At 42.4% G+C, this 12,840-nt stretch overlaps 1 protein-coding gene across 45 annotated transcripts in view; it reads right to left on the bottom strand.

Moving 5' to 3' along the window:
• The window catches only part of LOC139571681 (ankyrin-3-like), a 408,808-nt gene that overhangs the window by 180,290 nt on the left and 215,678 nt on the right, over nt 1-12,840 (bottom strand). For all 45 annotated transcript variants that reach the window (XM_071394781.1, XM_071394785.1, XM_071394780.1 and 42 more), the window contains 2 exons: nt 11,018-11,116; nt 8,532-8,717 (listed from right to left, as the gene is read on the bottom strand). In XM_071394781.1, coding sequence (XP_071250882.1) covers nt 8,532-8,717; nt 11,018-11,116 — 285 coding nt within the window. The remainder of the gene's footprint in view (nt 1-8,531; nt 8,718-11,017; nt 11,117-12,840) is intronic.

The raw sequence follows: 12,840 nt of genomic DNA, 5'->3' as shown, positions 1-12,840 counted from the left end.
GAAGAGTCATGATAACAACATACCAGTCAGGATAACGGTCAGGTACACAACATTAACACCACAGACAGTAACACAGGGTACTACTTTTGCCAGTATACTGATATTATAGAACATCTACAGAGTCAAATTATACTACGACAGTAACATCAGAACTCTGCACCTCCAAGTTCCCAATAACTACAGCTACAACAACCACAGTGAGGCCAGAGGGGTATCCTATGAAGAAAGCTTTATCAACTCAGGGGTTTCTAAAGCTAACCAGCTTCAGTTAGCTTCACATTCCATGTCAGGCTTCGACGGTGGATATTGCTTGTCCGCCTGCTGCTAACTGTAGCAGGCTTGTAACTACGTGTCACACATGGAGAGTTGAAATGCCCAACTCTTCATTGAGGCTGAAACATCAATCCATGGGTGAGTCAGTGCCACATTTTCATTTGTGCCGAAATCAAAATGAAAGAAAAGTTATTTTGCTAATTCAGCAGGCGTGTGAAAAAGGCTTTCAGAAGAGACGTCTTTATTTTATTACTTATCGTTAATGACTGAGCACCTTTTTTCCCACTCCTGTCAATAAAATAATTGTATCGTAATAATTTTTATTTTATTTAACCTTTATTTTACGAGGCAAGTCAGTGAAGAAAAAAATCGTATTTACAATGACGGTCTACCGGGGAACAGTGGGTTAACTGCCTTGTCCAGGGGCAGAACGACAGATTTATACCTTGTCAGCTCGGGGATTCAAGCCAGCAACCTTTTGGTTAGTGGCCCAACACTCTAACCACGAGGCTACTTGCCATCCCTAGTAATGACAGAATGCATTAACTTAATGTAACTTTTGTATGACACATACAGTGATTGTGTTTTGTCCTATATTTTTATTGTTTTTATCCCAGGCCTCCATCCCCGCAGGAGGCCTTTTGCCTTTTGGTAGGCCGTCATTGTAAATAAGAATCTGTGCTTAATTGACTTGCCTAGTTAAATAAAGGTTATATGAATAAATAAAAATAAATGACTAAATAGTGTGATAGTGTGATAGGTATTTTAATATTTTAAAATACATTTACTCCTGAGGTGCTGACCAACCCCTGTAATTATTATTATTTGACCCTGCTGGTCATCTATGAACATTTGAACATCTTGGCAATGTACTGTTATAATCTTCACCCGGCACAGTCAGAAGAGGACTGGCCAAACTCAGAGCCTGGTTCCTCTCTAGGTATCTTCTTACGTTTCGGTCTTTCTAGGGAGTTTTTCCTAGCCACGTCTGCATTGCTTGCTGTTTAGGGTTTAGGCTGGTTAGTTCTGAATGCAGGATAGTGGAGTTAGCCCTGAGTTAGCCTGCCCCAGAACAGGTTAGTTCTGAGTGCAGGATAGTGGAGTTAGCCCTGAGTTAGCCTGCCCTGGAGCAGGTTAGTTCTGAAAGCAGGATAGTGGAGTTAGCCTGCCCTGGAGCAGGTTAGTTCTGAATGCAGGATAGTGGAGTTAGTCCTGAGTTAGCCTGCCCTGGAGCAGGTTAGTTCTGAATGCAGGATAGTGGAGTTAGCCCTGAGTTAGCCTGCCCTGGAGCAGGTTAGTTCTGAATGCAGGATAGTGGAGTTAGCCCTGAGTTAGCCTGCCCTGGAGCAGGTTAGTTCTGAGTGCAGGATAGTGGAGTTAGCCCTGAGTTAGCCTGCCCTGGAGCAGGTTAGTTCTGAATACAGGATAGTGGAGTTAGCCCTGAGTTAGCCTGCCCTGGAGCAGGTTAGTTCTGAGTGCAGGATAGTGGAGTTAGCCCTGAGTTAGCCTGCCCCAGAGCAGGTTAGTTCTGAATACAGGATAGTGGAGTTAGCCATGAGTTAGTCTGCCCTGGAGCAGGTTAGTTCTGAATACAGGATAGTGGAGTTAGCCCTGAGTTAGCCTGCCCTGGAGCAAGTTAGTTCTGAATGCAGGATAGTGGAGTTAGCCCTGAGTTAGCCTGACCTGAAGCAGGTTAGTTCTGAATGCAGGATAGTGGAGTTAGCCCTGAGTTATCCTGCCCTGGAGCAGGTTAGTTCTGAATGCAGGATAGTGGAGTTAGCCTGCCCTGGAGCAGGTTAGTTCTGAATGCAGGATAGTGGAGTTAGCCCTGAGTTAGCCTGCCCCGGAGCAGGTTAGTTCTGAATGCAGGATAGTGGAGTTAGCCTGCCCTGGAATAGGTTAGTTGTGAATGCAGGATAGTGGAGTTATCCCTGAGTTAGCCTGCCCCGGAGCAGGTTTGTTCTGAATGCAGGATAGTGGAGTTAGCCTGCCCTGGAATAGGTTAGTTCTGAATGCAGGATAGTGGAGTTATCCCTTCCTGTTGAATCTGCAGACGTGTTGCTGTGCGTTTTGCTGCCAACTTTACTTTGCTAGCTGACAACTTTACGTTTTTTTGTTTTGTTTTTGTTTTTAATTACCGTTTATATTTTTAGTTTTTCCATCGCAACTTTTTTCCCTCATTCAACTTTTTCACTCCGGACGCTTTATCTGGACATGGTTCGTCAACACCTTCAACAGCCGAAGCTAAGTAGTAACATTAACATGATGTCTTCTAATTGCAGTCGCTGTACTCATAATATACAGGAGAACGATCGCCTTACGGCGAGAATAGCTGTGCTACAAGCCCAGCTTCAGACGCAATCGTTAGGCAAGGGTAATTTCAGTGTAGGAAAGGAAGAAACAGCGTCTGTGCCACCAGTAAGTACAGATAGTAACGTTAGTATAAATCCCCCCGCACAGTCCCCGCAGCCGGACAACTTTCTCATGGCTTCTGGAGGGAAATGCTGTAGGAATGCTCAACCGGTGTCGCTCATTCAGCCGACAGAAACTTTCAACCGGTTCTCCCCATTATGTAGCGAGTCTGAGTCTGAGTCTTCTCTTGTCTCTACTCCTCCCGTTACGGGGTCTGAGACGCCGAAGGCTCCCACCATTAGCTCTGACAAATTGAAAACCCTAGTCATTGGCGACTCCATTACCCGCAGTATTAGACTTAAAGCGAATCACCCAGCGATCATACACTGTTTACCAGGGGGCAGGGCTACCGACGTTAAGGCTAATCTAAAGATGGTGCTGGCTAAAGCTAAATCTGGCGAGTGTAGAGAGTATAGAGATATTGTTATCCACGTCGGCACCAACGATGTTAGGATGAAACAGTCAGAGGTCACCAAGTGCAACATAGCTTCAGCGTGTAAATCAGCTAGAAAGATGTGTCGGCATCGAGTAATTGTCTCTGGCCCCCTCCCAGTTAGGGGGAGTGACGAGCTCTACAGCAGAGTCTCAGCACTCAATCGCTGGTTGAAAACTGTTTTCTGCCCCTCCCAAAAGATAGAATTTGTAGATAATTGGCCCTCTTTCTGGGACTCACCCACAAACAGGACCAAGCCTGACCTGCTGAGGAGTGACGGACTCCATCCTAGCTGGAGGGGTGCTCTCATCTTATCTACCAACATAGACAGGGCTCTAACTCCTCTAGCCCCACAATGAAATAGGGTGCAGGCCAGGCAGCAGGCTGTTAGCCAACCTGCCAGCTTAGTGGAGTCTGCCAATAGCACAGTCAGTGTAGTCAGCTCAGCCATACCCATTGAGACTGTGTCTGTGCCTCGACCTAGGTTGGGCAAAACTAAACATGGCGGTGTTCGCCTTAGCAATCTTATTAGGATAAAGACCTCCTCCATTCCTGCCATCATTGAAAGAGATCGTGATACCTCACATCTCAAAATAGGGTTACTTAATGTTAGATCCCTCACTTCAAAGGCAGTCATAGTCAATGAACTAATCACTGATCATAATCTTGATGTGATTGGCCTGACTGAAACATGGCTTAAGCCTGATGAATTTACTGTGTTAAATGAGGCCTCACCTCCTGGTTACACTAGTGACCATATCCCCCGTGCATCCCGCAAAGGCGGAGGTGTTGCTAACATTTACGATAGCAAATTTCAATTTACAAAAAAAAAAATGGCGTTTTCGTCTTTTGAGCTTCTAGTCATGAAATCTATGCAGCCTACTCAATCACTTTTTATAGCTACTGTTTACAGGCCTCCTGGGCCATATACAGCGTTCCTCTCTGAGTTTCCTGAATTCCTATCAGACCTTGTAGTCATAGCAGATCATATTCTAATTTTTGGTGATTTTAATATTCACATGGAGAAGTCCACAGACCCACTCCAAAAGTCTTTCGGAGCCATTATCGACTCAGTGGGTTTTGTCCAACATGTCTCTGGACCTACTCACTGCCACAGTCATACTCTGGACCTAGTTTTGTCCCATGGAATAAATGTTGTAGATCTTAATGTTTTTCCACATAATCCTGGACTATCGGACCACCATTTTATTACGTTTGCAATCGCAACAAATAATCTGCTCAGACCCCAACCAAGGAGCATCAAAAGTCGTGCTATAAATTCTCAGACAACACAAAAATTCCTTGATGCCCTTCCAGACTCCTTCTGCCTACCCAAGGACGTCAGAGGACAAAAATCAGTTAACCACCTAACTGAGGAACTCAATTTAACCTTGCGCAATACCCTAGATGCAGTTGCACCCCTAAAAACGAAAAACATTTGTCATAAGAAACTAGCTCCCTGGTATACAGAAAATACCCGAGCTTTGAAGCAAGCTTCCAGGAAATTGGAACGGAAATGGCGCCACACCAAACTGGAAGTCTTCCGACTAGCTTGGAAAGACAGTACCGTGCAGTACCGAAGAGCCCTCACTGCTGCTCGCTCATCCTACTTTTCCAACTTAATCGAGGAAAATAAGAACAATCCAAAATTTCTTTTTGATACTGTTGCGAAACTAACTAAAAAGCAGCATTCCCCAAGAGAGGATGGCTTTCACTTCAGCAGTAATAAATTCATGAACTTCTTTGAGGAAAAGATCATGACCATTAGAAAGCAAATTACGGACTCCTCTTTGAATCTGCGTATTCCTCCAGGGCTTAGCTGTCCTGGATCTGCACAGCTCTGCGAGGGCCTGGGATCGGGAGAGACACTTAAGTGTTTTAGTACTATATCTCTTGACACAATGATGAAAATAATCATGGCCTCTAAACCTTCAAGCTGCATACTGGATCCTATTCCTACTAAACTGCTGAAGGAGCTGCTTCCTGTGCTTGGCCCTCCTATGTTGAACATAATAAACAGCTCTCTATCCACCGGATGTGTACCAAACTCACTAAAAGTGGCAGTGATAAAGCCTCTCTTGAAAAAGCCAAACCTTGACCCGGAAAATATAAAAAACTATCGGCCTATATCGAATCTTCCATTTCTCAAAAAAGATTTTAGAAAAAGCTGTTGCGCAGCAACTCACTGCCTTTCTGAAGACAAATAATGTATACGAAATGCTTCAGTCTGGTTTTAGACCCCATCATAGCACTGAGACTGCACTTGTGAAGGTGGTAAATGACCTTTTAATGGCGTCAGACCGAGGCTCTGCATCTGTCCTCGTGCTACTAGACCTTAGTGCTGCCTTTGACACCATCGATCACCACATTCTTTTGGAGAGACTGGAAACCCAAATTGGTCTACACGGACAAGTTCTGGCCTGGTTTAGATCTTACCTGTCGGAAAGATATCAGTTTGTCTCTGTGAATGGTCTGTCCTCTGACAAATCAACTGTACATTTCGGTGTTCCTCAAGGTTCCGTTTTAGGACCACTATTGTTTTCACTATATATTTTACCTCTTGGGGATGTTATTCGAAAACATAATGTTAACTTTCACTGCTATGCGGATGACACACAGCTGTACATTTCAATGAAACATGGTGAAGCCCCAAAATTGCCCTCGCTAGAAGCCTGTGTTTCAGACATAAGGAAGTGGATGGCTGAAAACGTTCTACTTTTAAACTCGGACAAAACAGAGATGCTTGTTCTAGGTCCCAAGAAACAAAGAGATCTTCTGTTAAATCTGACAATTCATCTTGATGGTTGTAAAGTCGTCTCAAATAAAACTGTGAAGGACCTCGGCGTTACTCTTGACCCTGATCTCTCTTTTGACGAACATATCAAGACTGTTTCAAGGACAGCTTTTTTCCATCTACGTAACATTGCAAAAATCAGAAATTTTCTGTCCAAAAATGATGCAGAAAAATTTATCCATGCATTTGTTACTTCTAGGTTAGACTACTGCAATGCTCTACTTTCCGGCTACCCGGATAAAGCACTAAATAAACTTCAGTTAGTGCTAAATACAGCTGCTAGAATCCTGACTAGAACCAAGAAATTTGATCATATTACTCCAGTGCTAGCTTCCCTACACTGGCTTCCTGTTAAGGCAAGGGCTGATTTCAAGGTTTTACTGTTAACCTATAAAGCGTTACATGGGCTTGCTCCTACCTATCTTTCCGAGTTGGTCCTGCCGTACATACCAATACGTACGCTACGGTCACAAGACGCAGGCCTCCTAATTGTCCCTAGAATTTCTAAGCAAACAGCGGGAGGCAGGGCTTTCTCCTATAGATCTCCATTTTTATGGAACAGTCTGCCTACCCATGTGAGAGACGCAGACTCGGTCTCAACCTTTAAGTCTTTACTGAAGACTTATCTCTTCAGTAGGTCATATGATTGAGTGTAGCCTGGCCCAGGAGTGTGAAGGTGAACGGAAAGGCTCTGGAGCAACGAACCGCCCTTGCTGTCTCTGCCAGGCCGGTTCCCCTCTCTCCACTGGGATTCTCTGCCTCTAACCCTGTTACAGGGGCTGAGTCACTGGCTTGCTGGTGCTCTTTCATGCCGTCCCTAGGAGGGGTGCGTCACTTGAGTGGGTTGAGTTACTGACGTGATCTTCCTGTCTGGGTTGGCGCCCCCCCTTGGTTTGTGCTGTGGTGGAGACCTTTGTGGGCTATACTCGGCCTTGTCTCAGGATTGTAAGTTGGTGGTTGAGGATTTCCCTCTAGTGGTGCGGGGGCTGTGCTTTGGCAAAGTGGGTGGGGTTATATCCTTCCTATTTGGCCCTGTCCGGGGGTTTCTTCGGATGGGGCCACAGTGTCTCCTGACCGCTCCTGTCTCAGCCTCCAGTATTTATGCTGCAGTAGTTTGTGTCGGGGGGCTAGGGTCAGTTGGTTACCTGGAGTACTTCTCCTGTCTTATCCAGTGTCCTGTGTGAATTTAAGTATGCTCTCTCTAATTCTCTCGTTCTCTCTTTCTCTCTGAGAACCTGAGCCCTAGGACCATACGTCAGGACTACCGGGCATGATGACACCTTGCTGTCCCCAGTCCGCCTGGCCTTGCTGCTATTCCAGTTTCAACTGTTCTGCCTGTGGTTACGGAACCCCTACCTGTCCCAGACCTGCTGTTTTCAACTCTTAATGATCGGCTATGAAAAGCCAACTGAGATTTATTCCTGATTATTATTTGACCATGCTTGTCATTTATGAACATTTTGAAAATCTTGGCTCTCTCTAATTTTCTCCTTCTCTCTTTCTTTCTCTCGGAGGACCTGAGCCCTAGGACCATACGTCGGGACTACCGGCCGTGGTGACTCCTTGCTGTCCCCAGTCCGCCTGGCCTTGCTGCTATTCCAGTTTCAACTGTTCTGCCTGCGGTTATGGAACCCCTACCTGTCCCAGACCTGCTGTTTTCAACTCTTAATGATCGACTATGAAAAGCCAACTGAGATTTATTCCTGATTATTATTTGACCATGCTTGTCATTTATGGAAATTTTGAAAATCTTGGCTCTCTCTAATTTTCTCCTTCTCTCTTTCTTTCTCTCGGAGGACCTGGGCCCTAGGACCATGCGTCGGGACTGCCGCCCGTGGTGACTCCTTGCTGTCCCCAGTCCGCCTGGCCTTGCTGCTATTCCAGTTTCAGCTGTTCTGCCTGCGGTTATGGAACCGCTACCTGTCCCAGACCTGTTGTTTTTCAACTCTTGATGATCGGCTATGAAAAGCCAACTGAAAATTATTCATGATTATTATTTGACCATGCTTGTCACTTATGAACATTTTTGAACATCTTGGCATAGTTCTGTTATAATCTCCACCCGGCACAGCCAGAAGAGGACTGGCCACCCCTCATAGCCTGGTTCCTCTCTAGGTTTCTTCCTAGGTTTTGGCCTTTCTAGGGAGTTTTTCCTAGCCACCGTGCTTCTACACCTGCATTACTAGCTGTTTGGGGTTTTAGGCTGGGTGTCTGTACAGCACTTCGAGATATTAGCTGATGTACGAAGGGCTATATAAAATAAAATTGATTGATTGATTGATCCCTGAGTTAGCCTGCCCCGGAGCAGGTTAGTTCTGAATGCAGGATAGTGGAGTTATCCCTGAGTTAGCCTGCCCTGGAGCAGGTTAGTTCTGAATGCAGGATAGTGGAGTTATCCCTGAGTTAGCCTGCCCTGGAGCAGGTTACTTCTGAAGGACTTGTTGCCATAGAAATGTACCTGACTAAAAGGTCAGCCATATTCGTATGACTGGTTATCCCGAGTTTAACTCAGAGTTGACCAAAGTTACCTGGCTAACTCCTTAAACCTTATTACTAGGATAGCCCTCTGGTCAGAGTGCAGATAAAGGACTAGTGATTGGTGCGCTGTCTGTGTGGTACCTTGGACTCGACATCTGCGTTGTGGTCGATCTGGAGCAGCAGTGCAACAGCCTTGGTATCGTCCTTGCGCGCGGCGATGTGGAGCGCCGGGAGCCGGACCTTCCCTTTAGTGTCATTCTCCAGGAGCAGAGAGACCACCTGTTCATGTCCCTGCTGCAACGCCACCGCCAGGGGGGTGAAGCCATCCTACAGCAGAGACAACAGTCACTATATATACTATACCATACTGTAACACCACCACCAGGGGGGTGAAGCCATCCTACTGCAGAGATAACAGTCACTATATATACTATACCATACTGTAACACCACCGCCAGGGGGGTGAAGCCATCCTACAGCAGAGATAACAGTCACTATATCTACTATACCATACTGTAACACCACCGCCAGGGGGGTGAAGCCATCCTACAGCAGAGATAACAGTCACTATATATACTATAACATACTGTAACACCACCCCCAGGGGGGTGAAGCCATCCTACAGCAGAGATAACAGTCACTATATATACTATACCATACTGTAACACCACCCCCAGGGGGGTGAAGCCATCCTACAGCAGAGATAACAGTCAGTATATATACTATACCATACTGTAACACCAGGGGGGTGAAGCCATCCTACAGCAGAGATAACAGTCACTATATATACTATACCATACTGTAACACCACCCCCAGGGGGGTGAAGCCATCCTACAGCAGAGATAACAGTCACTATATATACTATACCATACTGTAACACCACCACCAGGGGGGTGAAGCCATCCTACAGCAGAGATAACAGTCACTATATCTACTATACCATACTGTAACACCACCGCCAGGGGGGTGAAGCCATCCTACAGCAGAGATAACAGTCACTATATATACCATACCATACTGTAACACCACCGCTATCACTATTATACAGCCCTCATGGTTTAATATCACTATTATACAGCAACATGGTTTAATATCACTACTATACAGCCCTCATGGTTTAATATCACTACTATACAGCCCTCATGGTTTAATATCACTATTATACAACCCCCCATGGTTTAATATCACTACTATACAGCCCTCATGGTTTAATATCACTATTATACAACCCCCCATGGTTTAATATCACTACTATACAGCACCATGGTTTAATATCACTATTATACAGCCCCCATGGTTTAATATCACTACTAAACAGCCATGACATGGTTTAATATCACTACTATACAGCACCATGGTTTAATATCACTATTATACAGCCCCCATGGTTTAATATCACTACTATACAGCCCCCATGGTTTAATATCACTATTATACAGCCCCCATGGTTTAATATCACTACTATACAGCCCCATGGTTTAATATCACTATTATACAGCCCCCATGGTTTAATATCACTATTATACAGCCCCCATGGTTTAATATCACTATTATACAGCCCCCATGGTTTAATATCACTATTATACAGCCTCCATGGTTTAATATCACTATTATACAGCCCCCATGGTTTAATATCACTATTATACAGTCCCCATGGTTTAATATCACTATTATACAGCCCCATGGTTTAATATCACTATTATACAGTCCCCATGGTTTAATATCACTATTATACAGCCCCCATGGTTTAATATCACTATTATACAGCCCCCATGGTTTAATATCACTACTATACAGCCTCCATGGTTTAATATCACTATTATACAGCCCCATGGTTTAATATCACTATTATACAGTCCCCATGGTTTAATATCACTATTATACAGCCCCCATGGTTTAATATCACTACTATACAGCCCCCATGGTTTAATATCACTATTATACAGTCCCCATGGTTTAATATCACTATTATACAGTCCCCATGGTTTAATATCACTATTATACAGCCCCATGGTTTAATATCACTATTATACAGCCCCCATGGTTTAATATCACTATTATACAGCCTCCATGGTTTAATATCACTATTATACAGCCCCCATTGTTTAATATCACTATTATACACCACCATAGTTTAATATCACTATTATACAGCCCCATGGTTTAATATCACTATTATACAGTCCCATGGTTTAATATCACTATTATACAGCCCCCATGGTTTAATATCACCACTATACAGCCCCCATGGTTTAATATCACTACTATACAGCCCCCCATTGTTTAATATCACTATTATACAACCCCCATGGTTTAATATCACTATTATACAGCCCCCATTGTTTAATATCACTACTATACAGCAACATGGTTTAATATCACTATTATACAGCACCATGGTTTAATATCACTATTATACAGCCCCCATGGTTTAATATCACTACTATACAGCAACATGGTTTAATATCACTATTATACAGCCCCCATTGTTTAATATCACTACTATACAGCAACATGGTTTAATATCACTATTATACACCCCCATGGTTTAATATCACTAGTATACAGCCCCCATGCCCTGTGTGGAGCCATGAGTTAGTATGAAGAAGAGTGGAAGGATACTGACCTCTGTAGCGATGCCCTGGGTGGAGCCGTGGTCCAGCAGGTATCTGACCACCTTCTGATGATTCTCCTGAGCAGCCATGTACAGAGGAGTGAAGCCATTCTACAGGAGACACACAGATACAGACAATACAGCCATTATTATAGTAATACAGACAATACAGCCATTATTATAGTAATACAGACAATACAGACATTATTATAGTAATACAGACAATACAGCCATTACTACACTACATTATTATAGTAATACAGACAATACAGACATTATTATAGTAATACAGACAATACACCCATTATTATAGTAATACAGACAATACAGCCATTACTACAGTACGTTATTATAGTAATACAGACAATACAGCCATTACTACAGTACATTATTATAGTAATACAGACAATACAGCCATTACTACAGTACACTATTATAGTAATACAGACAATACAGCCATTACTACAGTACATTATTACAGTAATACAGACAATACAGCCATTACTACAGTACATTATTATAGTAATACAGACAATACAGCCATTACTTAAGTACACTATTATAGTAATACAGACAATACAGCCATTACTACAGTACGTTATTATAGTAATACAGACAATACAGCCATTACTACAGTACATTATTACAGTAATACAGACAATACAGACATTACTACAGTACATTATTATAGTAATACAGACAATACAGCCATTACTACAGTACATTATTATAGTAATACAGACAATACAGCCATTACTACAGTACATTATTATAGTAATACAGACAATACAGCCATTACTACAGTACACTATTATAGTAATACAGACAAAGAGCCATGTACAGAGGAGTGAAACCATTCTACAGGAGACACACGGCATACTGGTTAGTCAGTAATACAGACAATACAGCCATTATTATAGTAATACAGACAATACAGCCATTACTACAATACATTATTATAGTAATACAGACAATACAGCCATTATTATAGTAATACAGACAATACAGCCATTACTACAATACATTATTATAGTAATACAGACAATACAGCCATTATTACAGTACATTATTATAGTAATACAGACAATACAGCCATTACTACACTACATTATTATAGTAATACAGACAATACAGCCATTATTACACCACATTATTATAGTAATACAGACAATACAGCCATTACTACACTACATTATTATAGTAATACAGACAATACAGCCATTATTACACTACATTATTATAGTAATACAGACAATACAGCCATTATTATAGTAATACAGACAATACAGCCATTACTACACTACATTATTATAGTAATACAGACAACACAGCCATTATTATAGTAATACAGACAATACAGCCATTATTATAGTAATACAGACAATACAGCCATTACTACAGTACATTATTATAGTAATACAGACAATACAGCCATTACTACAGTACACTATTATAGTAATACAGACAATACAGCCATGTACAGAGGAGTGAAACCATTCTACAGGAGACACACGGCATACTGGTTAGTCAGTAATACAGACAATACAGCCATTATTATAGTAATACAGAAAATACAGCCATTACTACAATACATTATTATAGTAATACAGACAATACAGCCATTATTATAGTAATACAGACAATACAGCCATTATTACAGTACATTATTATAGTAATACAGACAATACAGCCATTACTACACTACATTATTATAGTAATACAGACAATACAGCCATTATTACACCACATTATTATAGTAATACAGACAATACAGCCATTACTACACTACATTATTATAGTAATACAGACAATACAGCCATTATTACACTACATTA

Source organism: Salvelinus alpinus, chromosome 3, assembly GCF_045679555.1.
Source record: "Salvelinus alpinus chromosome 3, SLU_Salpinus.1, whole genome shotgun sequence".
NCBI lineage: Eukaryota > Metazoa > Chordata > Actinopteri > Salmoniformes > Salmonidae > Salvelinus > Salvelinus alpinus.
This window is presented reverse-complemented; position numbering and strand designations above follow the sequence as displayed.